Source organism: Poecilia mexicana, unplaced genomic scaffold (genome assembly GCF_051168715.1).
Source record: "Poecilia mexicana isolate PSO_F unplaced genomic scaffold, ASM5116871v1 scaffold_3, whole genome shotgun sequence".
NCBI lineage: Eukaryota > Metazoa > Chordata > Actinopteri > Cyprinodontiformes > Poeciliidae > Poecilia > Poecilia mexicana.
In genome coordinates, this window is record NW_028263372.1 from 9641388 (window position 1) to 9662184 (window position 20797).

The window sequence follows — 20797 nt, forward strand, 5'->3', positions numbered from 1 at the left end:
CTCCTGAGCAGCCAATCTAATTGGGAGTAATTAGGCCTTAAAGTGGTCTTGTCTTTTCCCCAACTTGGAACATGAGTCCCAGTGGAGGGTGGCTGATTTGGGGAAGGGGAGGCTGCGAGTATATAAACACTAGTCGCTGGAACAGTGAAGGTTGTTTTCACCCAGATGCATAAAGAGTCTGGCACCTCTCCAACCGAGGCTAACGCCATACAGCCGCACAGACACAGCTGCAGCTGAGACTAAACTGATGGGGTTTGTTTTTTTGTTTGCTGGCTTGGGATGATAATCACACTTTGCAAAATTAACTGATATGTGACAGTAAAATTTAGTCTTGTTTAGGTTTGTGAACGTGTGCGAGTCAAGCGTCTCTCAGACGAGCGTTTGGCATTCCAGACAGGTCACCTCAACAAAACAACACACCTACGGTACGAGACACTGTGATACATTTTGCATCGAAAGCAGAATTTATGCTCTGTTTAAACTGATTGTGGCTTGGTCAGCAACTCCCAGACCCCCCACCCCTCCGTCACTCCATCTTTTGACCTTTACATTTTGGGACCAGGCCATGTGGAAGGACAGCAAACACACACACAGCTGATAGACGACTGGGGAAAGACGACCAGCAGATTTAAATGGACAGCGCCTTCATACCCCTCGAGATTCTTCCACAATTCTTCTCATGATTATAATATATATTTGTTTAATTTGGATGTTTTTCTTTCATACGCCAATAGAAAACAGAACTTACTAGTGAAGTGAAAATCTAAAAAGTGTAGTTGTAGTCTCAATTAATCAAAACCACACATAACAAATGTCTCGATAAATTTTGCTGGATTATAAATTGTCCCAGAAGTTATTGTAATATACGATAATATTGTTCCTTTGAGATCATTTTCAAGTAACATGATGGTAATGGCATAAACGTGTAAGAACACATCCTCAGGGATCAATGAACTTCAATTTCTAATGAACATTTAACACAAACCGGAAGACATAATATTCAAAATGAATGAACAACCACAAAGAAGCATCGCTTGCTTCAATGAAAATGTCTGGTCTATTGACGTGTTTCCACCAGATTTACACATACAGAATGCAGAACTCTTTTCTAGGTCCCCTTTACTTGTAGAGATATCTGGTCGAATAGTTCAAGGTGAAGAAATACTTATTTTTGCGCTGTTTGGCTTCATTGGAGTTGAGGATTAGAGTCAACAGGACAGACTTACGAGTGGTCGGTTTGTTGCAGTTGTGTCCGTGCCTAAAGTACTGGGGATTTTCCACCACAGGTATGCGAGTCATTCCTATGACGACCGCGTCGGGTCCCGCATCCAGAGTACACGGCGTGATGATCCCGTGATTGACGTGATGAAGAGGGCTGGCAGAGTCTTCCTCACCACTGATCACGGCTACGGGACCTGAAAGAGCGGAGAGAAACGCTGACTTATTTTACACTTTAATGCCATTTTCACATGCTGGGTAACATAAGCTCACATTATCGGAAGCCGTCATAGAAATTTGTTCTGATTTCTTTTTTCGTGTCAAAAGAAAAAAATCTTTTTTTTTAAAGTGCCAAGTTTGAAGTTGATAGAATCCATAGGTTCATTTTTATTAGCCTGAGGACTCCAGAGAAAACTTGTAATCCAGAAAAGTTTGAGTGTTTTAATATATTTTGTATTAGAAATATATGTATTAACCTAATAAATGATAAAAATATCACAAAGGAGGAGGAATTAAATAGTGAAAGCAAACAATGACTATTATATTTAGGCAGCAAGAAAGACAAAACTGTGAGCTTTATTTAATATATATATATATATATATATATATATATATATATATATATATATATGCGTGTAATGCATTATCCTGGCAACAAAGGTGGGAGTTTAATGATAAAACATGATAAAAACATCCAGTGTTATCTGGTCTTGATCTTATCTAGCCAGATAAAGAAATATATTTCCCCTCTTCTTGAAATAGCAATGAAAAAGAAAATTTCCTTTTACTTAGTTCCAACAGGACAAATTCACATTAAACCTTTCTGCTATTTTACCTTAAGAAACCTTTAAACCTGAATTTCATATCAACGTGATAAATGACATCTTGCATTGCAAATGCAGCCACATTTCCCAGTCGGACCTTCTTGGGCTCCACAACAACAGAAGCGTACGACCATGCTTCAGTTCACTGACTGGGGCTGACATCTTTGGATCAACTGGCACCAACGAGCCAAAACATTTCAAGCTAAAGGTCAAAAGGTGTCGGATATGTGAAATGGTGGATGAACTCAGGGCTGTGAAATGTGCAGAAGCAAATCTTATCTTCAGTTACTCTGAAACAAACAACTCAGAGCTCCTACAGCTCAAAAAATAGGGCTGCAGTCCATCAGAACCAGCCCCCTCTTCTTTATCACTGCATCCATCATTTTCCTCCAAAACTGGAGATAAATCGCTCAAACCTATGATGAAATCGCTCACAACTTCTGCTGCTTCTGTGTATTCAGCTTATTTACGCTTTGACTTACCCTCATTACATCATCACAAGATAGCGCCGCGTTCTATCAGATCATCATCCACTGTCAGAATAGCATACATGCAGTGAGTACGCATGCCTGCGCATTAAGAAGTCTGACCTTCAGATGAGTTGTCAGTTCAGCATAAATATGTCAATAAATTGTTTTCAATAACTAGATAGCTATACATGCACTGTCGTGCATTTAAAGCAGAAACTAGCTAAAGCTGCAGTCAACTACAAAACACGCCCATGTGAAACTCGCCTCCGTGTTGCTTAATGACTGACTAGTTAACCGCTGAGTCAGGATGTCATACAGCTGTTAATAAAGTGAATGATAATCTATGTCATGACTCTATGTTGCTGATTAAATAAAATCATATGGTAATGGCAGCGTATACTTGTCTGACAGATACAGCCGTCAGTTCGTGCTAAGCGTATGACGATCTGACAGCGTATGCTGATCTGACAGAACACCGGCATTTGACCCAGTTACTACAGACGAACACAGCAACATCTTCTAATGCTGTGGAACTTATAGTAGTCTGAAAAATATTATTAAAAGCTTTTGTGTGGTTCATCTTTCTAAATCATGTAAGTGGTTTCACAAGATGAACGGATGAGAACTAAAGCTCTACCTCAGGGGTGTCCAAAGTTGGTCCTGGAGGGCCGGCATCCTGCATGTTCTCTCCCTGGTTTTACACACCTGCATTAAATGATGGCTCATTACAGGCCTAAGCAGAACATTGACTTGCTGAGGAGGTTGTTACAACCACTAGGGAGAGAACTAAAACATGCAGGATGCCGACCCTCGAGGACCAACTTTGGACACCCCTGCTCTACCTGAACACATCAAACTTTACGACAATGACCTGCTGCTCTTTTTCATGGGCTGTTTGCTACATGTATTTGACACTGGGTCAGTAAACAGTTCACTTTAGCCGCTTATCTCAGAAGTCCTATATCTATCTATATATATATATACACACACATGTAAAAGTAATCATGTTTGAATGTGTGTGATGTAAGCTGGCTTACTCAATCACAGATCTGTGGTCTAAGTAGCCATATCAACTCTTCCCAATTAGTGCAGACGTTTTATTTCTGGAAATTATGGGCAAAATTCAGTGAAAAAAAAAAATCATGTAACTTGTCCTCAGCTTCAGATGGATGTGTTATTTATAGCTGCACAACACACTTATGTGCAGCAGAGTGTAGGATTTTTCTTTGATAATTTCCATGGCGACGACTCTAAAGCTAGCTGGTCCTACTAATGGGCTGCAGAAATGGTGTTTCCATTCAGGCGACAAAATGAGTCTTCTGTGGTAACCATGTTATGATGCTTTGGCACATATGGAAGCTAAAACCCAAAGTTCATAAAGTAACCAGTTGAAAACACCATCAACCACTGGCCAGTATAACAACTGGTTACCAAGGAGACTGAAAGTAGGACAGAGAAGAGATACTGTTGACTTTCAGTAACCTCGGTTTGATCCCTTACATCTAATGAAAGTTGAATTCAAATATGACTTTAAAATTTAGAACAATGATTAAATTTGTGGTACTGAATGCAGCTCTATTAGAACCAGAAACTTCCAAGAAATACTTGAACTGTAAAAGTTGCAAGCTGCTTTTTAATTTTTACTCTTTAAAAAAGAAAAAAAGAAAAAAACAAGCTTCATATTGCAGACATCTTGTTAAATTCCACTACTACTTTTGAAGCATCCGTTAAGTCATTAATGAGATATTGTAATATTAAAAAAGCCCAAGTATTTTTTTTGTCAAAGTCAAATCTGTCTCATGGCATACTGTTAGATGGCGACTAAAAGCATAAAGGAAAGAAGTTGCACTGTCACATTGACAGGGTTGGCTAATGTAGACTGCTTGTCAGCTCTGCATGACAACAAAGGCTAACACTGCAGAAAAAAACAGAAAAATACAAGTAATTTCTGAGTGATGTGAAAATACCAGAACTACGACAGCGCACTGGAGCCACTGCGGATGGGAAGAAAAAAAAGGACGTGCTGAAAACCTACTGTCGTCTGTGGAGGCGCTGCATCAAGAACCACTGAAGTAAAAAACACGGAAACCTCAGCAGAAGATATGAGTAACTTAATTTTCCACAAAACGTAAATAAAAATGGAGCGGCATCAGATTTTAGCGGTTGTAGGATTTCTCTTTTGTCTTTGGTGAAAAAAGACCAGTCATCTCTCCTGCAAGCATTAGACCCACATGTTTGTTTTGATTGTATTTACCCAGAAAGCCCTGAGCTATAATTCACTTCCTGCTCTGGGAGCGGTCTCTGGTCCGCTTACTTCCACTATGCATTTAAACCACACCAGAGTTCACTTCAACCGAACGGAAACAGGCTTTTATATGGACCAGAGTCCGCTTTTTTTGGTCCACATCAAGAGTTTGATTGCACGTTCACACTTCCCCCAAACAAACCGGACGTTTTAGACAAACCAAGTGGAGTTGGATTAACGTGGCTGGTGTGAAAGGACCCTGAAGCTTCACACATGTTCGCCGATATCAAGAATGATTTTCTAACATCAGTTTAATCAAAATGCAAAGAAAATTTCAGTCGGTGAGATCCAGTCTACTTTTCTGTCACCGCAGCGACTCGCAGCTCCCACGTCTTCAGAGACGAGTAAGACAAAGAGAAAGAAGCGAGGAGCGGATCAGAAACAGCAAGTGCACATAAAGTCAACAACGGCAGATCTGGTGGAAAAGTGGCAGCAAATCTGTTTACCCACCATGTTGAGCCTTTTCCCTCACCTCGACAACACTGTAAATAGTAATCAAGAGCCCGTCATTTCAAATTATGGAACCACAGTGGCACGGTGAGTTGGGGAGTGATGAAGTAAGACGTGTGAGCAACAATTTATTCACAACATTTGCTGTCATTGCGGGGCTTTCATACCTCAGCGCTCTCTTTATTAGAGAGATGTGCACAGCAGAGCGCAGGTTTTCACCGGGTGACTACCTACCCAACCACCGGGGACTAAAGGCACACCGCGGCTCTAAATCTCAGCTGAAGCCTCAGGCCCGCCCACGCCGCCGCAGAGCTCACACATAAAGATTACCACAAGAGAAGTCGAAGAGTTATCTAGGAAAACATGTCGAGAGGGCCTCGAACAAGATTATGCATTCAACATATTAGAAAATTCTACGTTGGGCTTTATCATATGACATCAGGATCGATAAGTCCTCAGGAAATCGCCTGCTTCATTTTAAGCCCACCTCCTCAAAACTGGCGAGGTGAATCTTTCTCCCCACCCCCCCTACCCCCACCCAAAAAAAGAAAAAAAAAAAGTGAAGAGCAAATTGGACTTCTAGAGTTGAGAACATCTTAAAAATTACATTTATGTTGCCTCGGTGATGGAAAAGCCCAGGAGCATCCTGGAGGAGTTTTATCATCCGAGAGGCTCCCTCTGCACAGAATGGATTTCCACCCTGGACGATTCGCCCCCTCCAGAAATGTCTATCGCAGAGCAAAGTTCCTCTCCATTACACTAACTTTGATTCTTTTGGCTGGAACAAGAAAATGTAATGAGCCAGAGTTCAACATTTTTCTGCCTCCTCCTTGTCTCATCTTCCCTGAAAATCTATCCAGCCAATAGATTCGGCCATAACAGGACTTCAAATAAACCTGAGCCACTTATAACGGATATTTGATATTTATATTAAATATACAGAGAATATATATTTCTCTTTATATTCATTTTCAAATAAAAAAGAGCTGTTTTGTACACTCTACATTGCATTTTGAATGAAAGAAATAAAACCATGAGGTTTATTATTTATTTTTCAAACTAAGACATGAAAATATTTGATAATCAGAATGGAGTATTCCTTGAACTCGGACTAAAGACTTGCAGTTACAATTGTTAAGTTTTCCAGGGTGGAAAAGCATAAAGATAAGGAAATGTGTCTCTCTAAAGCTTAAAAACAACGCATGGACGCCCTGTATCCGTAACAAGCACAATTAATGGTGAGTCATTAGCTGTAGTAATTTATTGAACACTTAAAGGGGCAGTATGTAGTTTCCTGCCACAGAGTGACATTTTAAAGCACAACAAAGTGCATGCGTCATGTTCGGTTATAAAAATGCTCTTCATGTCAAAGATGACTCAAAAAAATCCTTTAAAATTGGACCAATGTCTCTTTAAGAAACTCCTGCTCTTTCTGAATCTACGTCTTGTCACAACATCTCTCCTCTATTAACCCTTTAACAATGTTTTTACTAGTGAAGTAGCTCGTAGACTGAGCTCAGCAGTTCAACCAGTTTGCTAATTGCTTGCTTGCCAATTGCTGCTGGCTAGTCTGAAGGAGCTGAGCTTCATCCATCCTCAAAGGCAGTGTTCGGTCCCTCCAGCTATTTTGAGCAGCTGAATGGTTGCCACAGGGAATTGAAGGATTTTTCAAACATGCATGAAAGAATCAAAGCAACACTCCAGATATGTTTTTGACAATGGAATAACATTAGAAACCGATTTAAAGCTCATAAAGCTTTATTTTAATTACAGTTATGTTTCAATAATAATTCCTATTTAGAATAGTACTTTTAAATTTTTATCAGTTTTAAATCTTTCAAAAATCTGTCTGTTTCTCACACTTATTTTGGGGTGATCACAATCGCTTAACCTTTTTTATTCGTTCTCTCTCTCTGGAACTCAAGCGATCACAAACTATTTCCCACATCGTTTGGATTTTCTTGACATTTGTCGTAACTTCAAGGAGATTTTGGGAAGGACTGAAAAGTTCAGTAAAGGGAGACATTCCAGGTTAGAGATGCTCTGCGACCAGAAAGCATCCTTATCCAGAGGAGGAAGAGTGCCTCCTGTTGCCGTTTAGTTTCTCAGAACGAGCTTGGGCCTGTCCTCCAGGTTCAGTCGGTTCCTTCTCATTAGACCAGGAACCTTTGGCTCACAGAGCAGCTGCCTGCCTTTGGGAGTTTACTCTGCCAAGGTTGTTGAATGTTTCCAGAGGTTGGGTGTCTCAGGTTTGAAATTTAAGAACTGCTTTGTTAATCGTTTTAAATCTTGCAAGAAGATTGCAGAACATTACTAATAAAACAGTGGAAACTAATTTTAACCACGTTGATCTAGGCTTGGTTTGTCCAACGGGGGACAACTTAAAGTCTTAATGAATCAGTGAACAAAACTGTAAAAATTAAAAGTTTTTGAACAGTCTATTACTCAAAGTATGAGACAAGTAGCTGATTTAAACCATCCTAGAAAACCTGTCATGGTTCTTTTAGCGCTCTCGGTTGCCTCCGTCTCTTTATGTAATCCCAGTTTGACACAGAGATGATGAGTTCAGTGTTCTCAGGGAGCCACGCCATCTGTTGTGGGACCTCTCGCTGTTCTCGTTGCTCAGAAATTTTTGCGAGCCGCTGCATTGCCATTTGAAGCACAGATAGGCGAGACTGTTTAATTATGACAGAAAGAACAATTCACTGCAGGAGAAAAACAATATGTGTTGTACAAATTTAGATACTTGTTTGTAGCAAGATCCCTAAACACACACTTCAGTGTGTTTAAAAAATTTTGATATTTAGCTTACAGTATTTGATTGGCAAGTCAAACAAATAACATCCTAGTTCTTTTCTAAACTTTGTCACTAAATCAAAGGTTCATCCATTTTTCTCCAAACGTCATGTACCATTCTTACTCTGAATCTGCTTTTCCACTGACCGTATAATTGCGCAATTTGACATTTCGAAAATAAACTTGTGTAATGGAAACATCAAAAAACCTCATTTTTTGATAAAAAGTTTTAGCGATAGAAATTAACTCGGTTCATTTAGCAAAACTGCAATGGAAACACTTTATTTCATATCACACAAGTCACATGATCAGCAACCGGATGTTGCCGCTGGAGGAAACCATGAAGACGATGACAGGAAGTAGTTGGAGGAGCATGATGTGGCATGTTTTTAATGACTCGCTGCATGAGCAAACTTATTCACATGTGATCCATCCATCCATTTTCTTACACCCTTGTCCCTTAATGGGGTCAGGAGGGTTCCTGGTGCCTCTCCAGCTAACGTTCCAGGCGAGAGGCGGGGCCACCCTGGACAGGTCGCCAGTCTTTCGCAGTATTCACATATTATTTTAATTGCATTTCTTATTTAATGGAAAAACTGATAAAGTTTTGTGCACGTTTGTAATGGAAATGCAGCTAATGTTGCTGTTCTGTAAAAAACCTTAATCCTATTACAAGAGGAAAAAAAAAACTTTCTATTTTCATGACAAACTGTTAAGATGTACATCATCCAATTTAGGCAAAACAATTGGTCAGCAGTGTTGAGTTGCTTTTAAAAAGTACTTTTTTTCCAAAAAAAAGTAACTTAGTAACCAAGCTACAATATAATAATAATTACCAGGGAAAGTACCTATTGAGGTAATTGTTTAAATACGTAAAGCCATTCTGAATTGCCTCATTTACAGCTTTAAAATGGATGTTAAAATGTTTGTCATAAAACTAAAAAGGAATTACAAACAGGAAGTTACACACCAAGGTGTGGCTGCAGTCTAAAGTCGCCCCATCAGCTCTTTCACCTGGTTTAGGCTGCACCTGCTAGCATCAACTAGCTGGTGCAGCATTTCTTAGCATAGCCATTCTTGGTGAACGAGATTCAGCTAGACTATAACTGATATAAAGAGCAACTTTATTACAGGGCAATAAATTACCTTCCACACAGATTCTGTTTTGACTGCAGGGTAGACGTCTGAACATTTTATTTTTGACACAACGGCTAAAAGGTTCATCTTGTAATGGAGACATCCTTTGCATTTATATTTGAGTTTCACGAAAAACAGACATTTGGAGAGTTTTGTGCTGATGTTTAATGTGCTGCTGTTTGAGAGGCATCCTTGTCTGCAGTTTGATTAAAAAAACGGCTCATCTAAACGTACTGTTTGACATTTCAAAATCTATTATACACATGAAACACGCAGCCCCTAAATTATAGACTGTATTTGCATTTTGATGTGTTGTGGGTGAGAGACGGGTCCTAACTTTGTAACACTCCACAGTTAAAGGCTCCCTTCAGGGTATGCAACCCCATGCTGATGCATTTACAGACAGCTCCGATGCACAGGCATGAAAAATAAAAGCTGAAGAGAGGGAATCCACAAGTCTCTGTAGCTCAAATTACAGCAGAGCAAAAAAAAAAAAAAAAAAGTATCTGCCATTGTTTCACATAAGCCAGAAGTTATAGTTATCTGAGAAACGATGGCGGATAAGGCGAGATAAGCTCATCTGCTTTATCTTCGAAGATAACATTTTTTAAGTTGATAGATGTTTGATGGCTTCTTCTAAGCTCTTGAAAAGATTAAAGTTAGAATACTCATTCATCTACTATCACTTCTGCTGAAGTCCTTCAAGTATCAGTGTATAAAAGTCCCAATATCTTCCTATAGCTCAGGCCAGAACACTAAATGTTTCTAAAGCACATTTCCTCTCCATTTTTACAAAGAATCCAAAGTTTTGATCAGAAGTTTACATACACACATTGGGGGCATAGATGATGAAAACATAATGTTACAACGGTAAATTATTGTCATTTTCAGCCTAGTTAGATTTTTCTATCATGTAATGTCAAGCCCTTATGATGTTCCCATCAACAGAATTTAATTTGTAATATAGCCTAACCAAAATTACCTTAAATATTTTGCTTCTCGTGCACCACTTCTTCCTTCAGTGCTGCGAGAGATGGCGCTTTGTTCGCTTTATTAAACTCTATTGAAGTTTGTGTTGATTCTAAAATGTATTTCTGCAAATAGACTGAAGCCAGTGAGCGAAGAAGCAGCAGGGGTGTTTGTCTGGAGCCACCTGATTGTTTGTGTCTCTGCTTCCACACGATTGAAAGCAAGCGGTGAAGGTGATTCTTAGGACAAGGGAAGAAAGGGAAAAAAAAAAAGGAAAAAGTCGGAAGGCAGCGGGTGACTCTGCAGGGTTTTCCCTGCGGTGGGGGAATAAATTGCGCAGAGTGTGATTGCTTCCGTTCCACCTCCTTGTGGTAATTATCGCAGAGATTCCTTTCAAAGGTAGTTAATTAGGACTGGAATTAACTTGAGGACATGTAAAATGGACAAGAGAACACAGGAAGGATAACTCACTGAGGCAAGGCCCCACTTTTGGTTAATGATGGATTTGAAACAAATTAAATCCGTTCGTGGGAAGGGTTGGAAACAGTCACATCAAGGCTATCGACACGATTGGGATGAAGGAAGAGCAAATGGCCTCCAGGAGATACATATTAACACTCAAAGGGAGCTCAGAGCCTTTTTCACAGAGAGACGTTTGCTGATCTGAGCTGAGATTTTTCAGCAGGTTAATTTACTGATATCCTGCTGTCAGGGTAAGCAGGAAACTATCACTTCACGAAGAACACGGCCTAAATATTTTATTTTGTTCATGGAGAAGACGTTCCGAGTTTGAAGCTTCTAACTGCGTCAAACGTGCTACATCGAGCGTAGCGTTAGCTTAGCGTACAGGTAAGGCTGTTGCTTATCAGAACATCTTCACATTACAGATTCCCTGCAGAACTTTAAGGATTACTTTCCCTGCCGTGCTGAAGACGACATGCGGATAGACACTCACTACTCTCCAGTCAAGAGCAGTGAGTGTGTGAGAGGCTGTGCAAGCTGGGACAAAAATATGCTAACCTGATTTCATGTGGTTTCACGGTAGCAGCTTTTGAAGAGTGATACACCGATCAATTGTTGCTGAACTTTACAAGGGTTTAAAAACTACAAATGTCATGTAAATTATGAACTGGAAGGAAAAATATGCACACTTTTGGAAGTCCCGGGCCAATGGTTGCCTTCCTGAGTCACCTCAAGAGAGGCTGTTCTGTCAAGGCCTCAAAGATTTGTTGGAGAAGTTAGTTAACAAAAATCCTCATGAGGATCAAGGAACACAACGGATGAGTCTGAGGTTAAGTTTTAATAAAGTTTAAAGCAGGACTAGGTTGTGAAACAAGATTGCATGTTTTGAACATCAGGTGAAAACAGTTGACACTTGAGTTGACAAGATGCTAACTCTGGAGGAGATGCAGAGACTCATAGCTCAGGTGGAAGATTCTGTCCACAGGACAACTATTATTCATCCAGTCCATAAATCTGGGCTTTTCTAGAAAAAAAATGCACTTTTTGGATGAAAGTCACAAGAAAGCCCAAGTGCTATTTTTCACAAGCAACATAGAGAACTAACATGTGAAAGAAGGTCCTCAGATCAGACAAGATTAAAACTAATTAAAACTCTTTTATAGCAGGAACATGCTATCTGGTTACAGCTGATGGAAGAATGGGTGGACCCAAACACAAGGCCGTACTGGAGACTGTGGAGTGGAGGAAATGTGTCGATGAAAGCATAATTGTGTTTTACAGTGACTGAATCAAATCCAATTGGCAATCTGTGGCATGACATGAAAACTAATGTTAGATGGTTTCTATTGAAGATTGAGGAAATTTGCAAAGAAATCTGAGCAGAAGGTCTGGTGTTAGATTTTAATTGAGAAACCTTCAAAAGACTTTTTGCATTTCTCACCTTGAAAGGCCCATTTATCAGGGCCCAATAAGAAGTTCTGTTTTTAGGTTTGGGGTTGGGTTTAAGACTAAGGTCTCAGAGTGTAGGTTAGCTTTAGGCTTTAAGGTATGTAGTAACAAATGTTTGGTTTAGGGTAAGTTTCAGTGTTAGGCTATAGAAATGAATGAAAAATGAATGGAAGTCAATGCAATGAAAGTCCTTGTGAGGATAGAAAGACGTAATATCTGTGTGTGGAGGACATGCAATCAACACTTTTCCTGTATCTATCAGCATAACTGCATCTCCAATGAAATAAAGTCTCTTCTGCACATCTGACATAATATACGAGGCGACACTGGTGTACCAATTACAGTGTGTGTTGCTGTACATCTCTGCTCTTCATGTTCAACGCGATGATAAACAAAAATCCTGACATTGTTATTCCCTCCTCAGCTCCCCCAGCACCCTATCAGATTTTCTATCTCTGACAGAACATTACCCTGTGAGCTCCCTGAAGACAGACGAAGCAATTTTACACAAGTCTAAAAAGTGATGGAAAATTACATCATCCAGCAGCTGAGCTGTCCACGGCACGTTTCTTTGATTTATGACTACAAGCCAGTCCGGTTCTTTACCAGAAAAAAAAAAAAAAATGAAGACCTACACTTTATTAGACACAAATTGAAAAAAACACATAGCAGTCGGAGTAAATATTCAAACAAATCATACAAATTCCCTCTCGGGTGAGGTTTCGTTTCTTTTTCTGTCTTCCCCTCACACCATCATGCCTGTGTAATCAGAAGCGCCCAAATGAAAAGCTGGTGGAGGCATTGTTATTGAAACCAGCCCGCACGATAAACTCTGCGGCGGACACACGTACGGTACAAACATGCACACGGCGGCGTCCCCACGCCAGACGGCTGTGTTTCTTCTCATGGTGTTAGAATAAGAGATGATTCCCTGGGCGTCAGGCATCTGGCAGTTTGAATGTAAATCGCAAAACAGGGCCTCATTCAGGTGCCGCAGCCCACAAAACCGTTTGATGACAGTCCGCAACAGTATACCGCGAGAGAAACCGCCGCATGCTAATGTGTCACATCAGCCTACAACCAACAAGTGCTTCCCCAGTGATGTAGGACTGCTTGGGAGGAAATTAATAGGCGCACACTCCTGAAGTGTACGACTCCATCACGGCCAATGGGGAAGAAATCTGGATGGAGATTTTTTGGTTTTGTTCTTTTTCTTTCTTTGACAGACATGTTACATATCAGCAAAAAGGAATCAGTTCAAAGGCTAGCATTGAACCTGAATTAAACCCCATTTATAAATATTTATAGCTGCCTGGATAGCTAGACAGACAGCTACTTCATCGTGCTCCCGAGAGAAAAACTGTTTTCACAGTCTGCGCATGGAACATGCACAGTTCACTGCACACAGTCGCACACTGTAGATGTGTGTAACTGGATAGCTGACAAGGATGCTGAGAATCCAAGGACCCCGGTCACAGCATATTTTTGCTAAAGTGAAAAAGTGGAGCGGTGTTATTTGCAGCAGAGTTCCTTCATTGTGTGCCCCCTGGTTAATGAGATGACACCCTGTGGCCACGGAAGCTGCCTTCTCTAGCTGCAGTCGCAGCAGCAAGACCTCCAGTCCACACGGCGTTATGCATGCAGGCGCTGTGGTGATAACCAACATTATGAACATCTCTAGCTGACATTGGAATTACGGAAATAAAGTTGCTTAACAGAAACGCGTCAATTTCGAAAAAGCTTTTGTGTTATGATGAGGTTGGTTTTCAGCTGTATTAAAATGAGTGGATTTTGCAAAACTGCAATGGAAACACATTTGTTTTTTTTTTCACAACGCATGAGTTATGTGATCAACAACTGGATGATACTACTGGTGGAAAAGACAAAGAAGATGACAGGAAGTGATAGGATTTTTTTATATATAACTTTATTTTTATTTTTGTTGATGTTAGTACACTCAAGAAGAAAGGTCAAACAATACATAGAAATTATAAAAGACAAAAAATACAGAACAATCGAAATAAGAGTCTCCAGGGGGAGACTCTTATTTTAGTAACACAAAACACAACAATTCATATCCAAAATTAGTTGTGCATCGTTGATGTGAAGTTTGTCCATTTTTCCCATTTGTCCAGGCATTGCTGTTCCTGTGTCCTCAGTCTATGTGTCAGAATCTCCATCTCAAATAATGAGTTCACAGTCTGTATCCACTCCTTTGTGGTAGGAGGTTCAGATTTGCACCACTTTCTGAATATCACCTTTTTGGCTGCCACCATCAGAATTTTTTACAAATAACAGTCATTATTAAGTACAATATTGTCCAAAAGACCAAGGTATAAAACCAGACCGGACTTAGGTATTGAGTAACCCAATATTGTTACAATTTTATTGTGTATTTCGTTCCAGAACTGTGTAATTCTAGGGCAAAGCCAGAAAATATGCGCGTGATTAACATTAAGTGCTCCACAATCTCTCCAACATGGCTGAGCTCTAGATTTGAATTTACTAGTAATTTGGGGTGTTATAAAAAATCTGATTATATTCTTCGAACAATGTTCTCTCCAAATTCTGGAAGAGGATGTTGTAATTTGAGTCTTCAGCCAGCCATCTTCGGTTAGCAGAATATCTAATTCCCTGTCCCATTTTGTTTTAATATTCAATGTGTTAGTGCCTCTATTTTCTAACAGATATTTATAGAGTAAAGACACTATTCTGTGTTTTTTACCCTTATAGGTCTCGATCAGCATTTTGACAATCCCATTTGCATTTGAGTCTATTTTTTGTTTGATTTCTTTGTTATAGAAGTCTCTTAATTGTAGGTATCTAAAATGATCCTGAGTTCTTAGAGCAAACTCTTGCTGTAGTTCCTGGAAACTTTTAAAGTGCCCATCTTTAAGGACTACGCATAATGCTGTTAAGCCTCTTTCTAGCCATTGTTTAAATTGTGGGTCTTGAATAAAATATTTATTGTAGGCTGGCCACTGGATCAGACATAATGGTTTCTCTAATTTGCATTTTCGGACTATATATAACCATTTACCCAGTGAAAAACTAGTAACATTCTTATGTGTATTCTTAGTGGTTTCTAGATCTCCAATGGTACTCCGCAATTCTCTTCCATTGACTTCTTGTTCAATATTTTTCCATTTCGCTTCATAATTTTTGGCACTTATATTTATTATGGGAGTTATTTGGGCAGCATGATAATATTCTCTAAAGTCAGGTAATGCCATACCTCCGTTCTCTTTTAGTATTTGTAAAGTTTCAAATTTTATTCTGAGTTTTTTTAGAGTTCCATATGAATCTAGAAATAATCTGGTTCCATGTTTTAAACTGTCTTTCCGGGATTTCTATAGGTAATGCCAGGAAGAGGTACAATAACCTTGGTAGCATGTTCATTTTTATCGCTTCAATTCTGGAGCTGAAGTCTAGTGTTAGGACATCCCACCTTCTAATAGCTCTCCTAATTTCTTGGTCCACTTTAGTAAAGTTAGCTTTATATAGATCACCTATGTTTTTCGTTAATCGTATTCCTAGGTATGTCATCATAGTAGAGTTCCAATTTAAATTATATTTTCTACGTATCGTTTCAGATGGTGTATAACCGAATGTCAAAACCTGTGTCTTTTTCAAATTTAATTTGTATCCTGAATAGAAGCCAAATATCTCTAACTGGTTGATCAGACAAGGCAGCGAGTTTTCAAGGTCTGATAAATAGCAAATTACATCATCTGCAAACAAACCTATTGTATGGGACTCATTATATATATCAATACCCTTAAGATCCTTATGTTGTCTTATGTGTTGTGCCAGTGGCTCAATATAAATTGCAAATAAAGTTGGTGATAAACAGCAACCCTGACGTGTAGAACGCTCTAGTTTTATATTATCAGTTAGATTTCCATTAATCTTGATTTTGGCCACAGGTGATTGGTATAAAGTCCTCACACACTGTACAGCTTTTTCATTAAAACCAAATCTTTCAAGTGTTTTATATAAGAAGTTCGAGCTTACGCTGTCAAAAGCTTTCTCTGCATCGAGACTGATTAAGATAGCTGTTTTTTATTTTGAATATGATCTATTATGTGAAGTGCCCTCCTGATGTTATTTCGCATTTGGCGACCTTTAATAAATCCTGTTTGGTCCTCATCTATGATATCTCCAATGAATTGCTCAAATCGTTTAGCTAAAATCGAGGTATACATTTTACAGTCCATGTTTAGATATAGGTCTATTATCAGAGCATGACTGTATAATCTCTGGTAGTATGTCCTAAACCTGTCCTCAATAGTTGCTGGCTCATGTATCATTTGATTTGTTTCATCATCCTTTAATTTATAGATATTTCTTTCTGACTGTTGCTTTTTCAGTTTCTTTACCAACAGTTTCGTTCCTTTAGATCCCACCTCATGATATGATCGTTTAATAAACTTTGATTTCTTTTCAATTTCATATGTAAGCATTTTATCAATGTTGTTTCTTAGTTCTTTTATTTTTATAAACAGGTTGGGATTTTGGGTTAATTTATGTTGTTTTTCTAGATCTGTTAGTTGAGCTCTTTCTTTTTCATAGGCATCCACTCTGGATTTCTTAAAGGCCGCAGTTTTTGAGATCAATTTTCCTCTTAACACTGCCTTAAGTGCATCCCATAATATCACCGGATTAACCTGTCCATCATCTTTCTCTTCTATGTAAGTTTTTATATCGTGGGAAATTTCAGCTTTGATTGTTTTGGAGTTCAACAAGCCTACATTTAATCGCCATGCTGTTTTGCATTTTCCAGAAGATACCGTTATTCATACCGTTCACATTCAACGAAACCATCTTGATAATATCAGTCATTATTTAGTTTCATAAGGTCACCATGTGATTTTAGAAAAAGAGCCCCCAACAAATAGCTGAACAAGCTATTAAAACACAGATGAACAAAAAGAACAGAAACTTCCAAAGGTAGGGATGTATACGGACATCCCTCAGAATCCCTGCTGGTGGGGTGAGGGCAAAATACCACACTAGGGTGGGGCCCCCTCTAGTAGTAGACAGGGGCCTACTTGTACTAGGTAAGTCCAACATTTGGTAAACTCTACATTTACTCCATTCGGTATTTTGGTTAAATATCTATCAAAAGACCTATAACACATAACTTTAATAACAGAGGGGAGATTGATATCCAAAACAGGATTAAAACCGGCTGGTGAAGTCATTCAGCTCTTAAATCGCCCATACATTACTTGAAATGTTTTTTTATAATAAAGCAAACCTGTTATGATTCAATGTTCAGAGTTACTGGTCCTCACGTCTGAACTCTGAGCTTCTCCCTCACACATTGTCCTGCACCGGTGTTGTTAATCTGTTTCCATGGTAACAGCGAGTCCAGCCTCTCCTTGGTCACTGTCAACTTGTTCTCTCTTGGTACCCAAGTCAAGCCAAAGCCTCTCTTGATCATGTCCGACACTGCTTCGTCTGCGTTCTCGTAGGTCCGACTCCAGAGTCCCAGAAGATTCTTATTTTTGTGAACGGCGTCTGAAATCTGACATCTTTCTGTTTCAAGGTTGCCTTTAATGGGCCATATGCTTTAATCGTAATCCTAATCGTTATCAAAATAAAGGCGCTTGCCTTCCATCTCCACTTTCTGTTCCCAGGCTTTCCTTAGAACCATTTCTTTTGTGTTGAATTGCAAGAAATTCACAGTTATCGATCTCGGGGCCGTGTAGGGAGGCGTTCTGGGTGCCAGAGCTCGGTGTGCCCGCTGAATCCGTAGTTCACTTCCATCCAGTAGCTTCAGCTGCTTGATCAGCAGATCGGCGACAAACTCGGAAACCGATCTACCTTCTTTACCTTCCGGAACTCCATAGATACGAAGATTATTTCTCTGGCTTTGGCTCTCCAAATCCACATGTTTGTCGTTCATAGCTCTGTTCCTTTCTAATGTCTCAAGCAGCGCATCTTTCATTCCCAAGCACGCAGTCTCCAGGTCAGCCATTCGGGTCTGCGCCACGTTGATACTGCCCTTCTGGTTCAGCAAAGTTTTGTGCACATTTGTAGTGGAAACACAGCTATTGGTATATTGATTTAGGTTTGCTAACGGTTCTTATTCCGGATGAAAAAGGTTTCCAGAAACAGAAATTGTATTATTCCACCCATTCTGTTCAGTGAACAAGTACCAATATTAAAGAGCTTCCAGAAGCATAGGAGCTTCTTAAAGGCACAAAGGCCAATTTCAAGGTGTCAAATTACAAAGTCAAATTTCTTTTAAGTCATGTTTGATTTATATAGATTTTTTATGACTATGATTGTACTATAAAATGTCACAATGTGCTTGGGAAATGCATATTATTGTCCCTCTGAATATCTCCACACACATTATTTAGCTCAACCATATGAACAGAGTTATTTTTTTTTTGAGTTGTTAAAATTCAACTCAAAAGCAGAAACATTTTCAAAAAGATTTTACACTTCCATGAAGAATGAAGACGTTTCACTTTTTCCCCCCTACCATATTCTGTTGCATCACTGCTCTAACAAGCACATATGAGGGACAGAAACATGAAATGGGGCATTCAAATAATTCATTAAAAATTGGAACTGTACCATGTCAAAAGTGAGAGCTGAAAGTAAAAGATGTGATCAGAGTTAATATGAACATTGCAGCATTTTCACAAAGTCTAAATTAGGACAGCAGCAGCAGCAGAAGCATCATTCCAGCTGACGCTTCCGGGTGAGTCATTCCATCATCAAACACAAGGAGTTCTTCTTTTGTAGACAAAGGGTAAAGAAATGTGTTGAGGGAGAGGAATTATTTAAGGACAAACCTTAGAGAATAGTCTCTGCAAATGTGCTTGTTTGGAACTGAAAATCTTTGACATAGTGCTGAAAATCATTGCCTAAGAGCTGAATCAAAAGCTTCAGAGAGAGACAAGAGAGCGCTTCCCACCGCTGCTGGAAAGGTTCATGGCCAAGAGCATCACAAAGGATGGAGTTCAAAGACAAGATGGCAAAACAGGAACCTACCAACAATGAAAAAAGAAAAACTCAAAGGTTATACATATTTGTTAGACATTCAAAATCTGTGTGGATGAAACCCACATTTCAATGATGGCGACTGTCGGCACAGATGGCGAACCTTCCATGGTGGGCTGGTCCGTGAAATTCATTGCCAAATGTAGAGGATGACTAACTACCTCAAGTGTCAACAATAACGCATCAACAAGAACAATGTGCAAAAAAAAAAAAAAAAGGCAAACACGAAGGAGGTCATGGACGTGGCAGTGATTAGTCATGCAAAATGCCCAACAATTAGATGACAGAGTCGCTACTCGGAAAACAAAAGAGCAAACGACAGGAGCAGAACACAAGCAGGTCGATTGTGCCGTTTTTCATTGATCTCACTAGAAATAAATCAAGTAATCGGACATCAGTCGTTAAAGACGCTCCCCTTTGCTATCGTCGAAAAGCCACAATTTTGAAAAGCATTGCAAACCTTTGACAGCTAGTATGAAATAGTTTGCATTTTTTTAACAATCCTGTAAGTTTGCCTGTTTGCCTGTGGGTATTACTTGCAATAATGTGCCATCGTTATTATTAGTTTAAAATGGCATAAAAATGACAATATTTATCGCAATCATTTCTGGCCAATTTATCGTACATCAAAATTTTTTACCGTGCCAGGCCCAGACCTCACTATCAAGCTGAATAGGATTTATTAAGACAAAAAACGAATATATAGTGATTAATTCTCATCGTTAAGATCTGACGATCCTGTTTCCACAGCTGAAGCAAAATTACTTATTCTGATCTTTTAAAATGTTGCATCCGAGTGTGCTCTGTACAGAGAGGATATCAAATGTCTGGGACAGTTTAAAGGAAAGCTTTGAAAATTTGGTTGAGTTAAAGAGATCAGTGCATTTCTGACATTGAGATTTATTCCCCGGCCCTCAGAAATCGCAAGATTCTTCACATGAACCCAGTTATTCTGAAATATTAGATCTTGTAATTCCAGGCGGACGTTCCTTTGAAGCCTAGGGTCATGCAGGACAGTTTGGGACGTTGATGTAGGGAAAGTGTCCAGAGGAAGTGGTCCGCTTGATAAGAGCATTTCTAAGCTCTGCATTGGATTGAGATGTCTTCTTTATTGTTATCGGTCAGTTAGGTGGTAAATGTAATAAAACGTTAATCTTTTCATGTGCAACTAGTCACCAACTTCACAAACTAAGATTTCAACACATTATTTTTAAATGATTTTAGTTATCTAACGTTCTTTAGAGATTCTTTGTTCCATATGAATTGCAGATGTGTTACTTCATATTTTGGTATTGATTTTAATACAAAGGAAATACAGGATTAGTATTGCCAATACCGATACAGATACCGATACAATACAGATTTTATATCAGAAAATTCCTGACCTTTATGGGTTTTCCTACGACTTAATTTGTCGACATTATGTTCCTGGGTTTTGACAAAGTCTAGAGGCATCTACAAAATACTCTAACATATTAACATAACAGAAGTAGAAAAATAGAGCAATCCATTTTTTCCTAAGATTTTTCAGTGGAAGATTTTATTTTATTTTTTTAGAACAAATCAAAATCTTAATTGAGATAGAGTTGAGTAACTACAATACATAAATCATAAAACTCCAAGATGGAATCTGAAACTAAAGTATTGATACTTTACTGATATGGTATCAATATTGTTGATATTTTGGACTGATCTGC

General features: G+C 39.1%; 1 protein-coding gene across 1 annotated transcript in view; it reads right to left on the reverse strand.

Moving 5' to 3' along the window:
* The window catches only part of LOC106903278 (NT-3 growth factor receptor-like), a 69800-nt gene extending 51737 nt beyond the window's left edge, over positions 1-18063 (reverse strand). The window contains exons 1-2 of the mRNA XM_088004611.1: positions 17697-18063; positions 1227-1415 (exon numbers count right to left, since the gene is read on the reverse strand). Of these exons, the coding sequence (XP_087860737.1) occupies positions 1227-1415; positions 17697-18063 (556 nt within the window). The remainder of the gene's footprint in view (positions 1-1226; positions 1416-17696) is intronic.
* Between the last annotated feature and the right edge of the window lie 2734 nt (positions 18064-20797).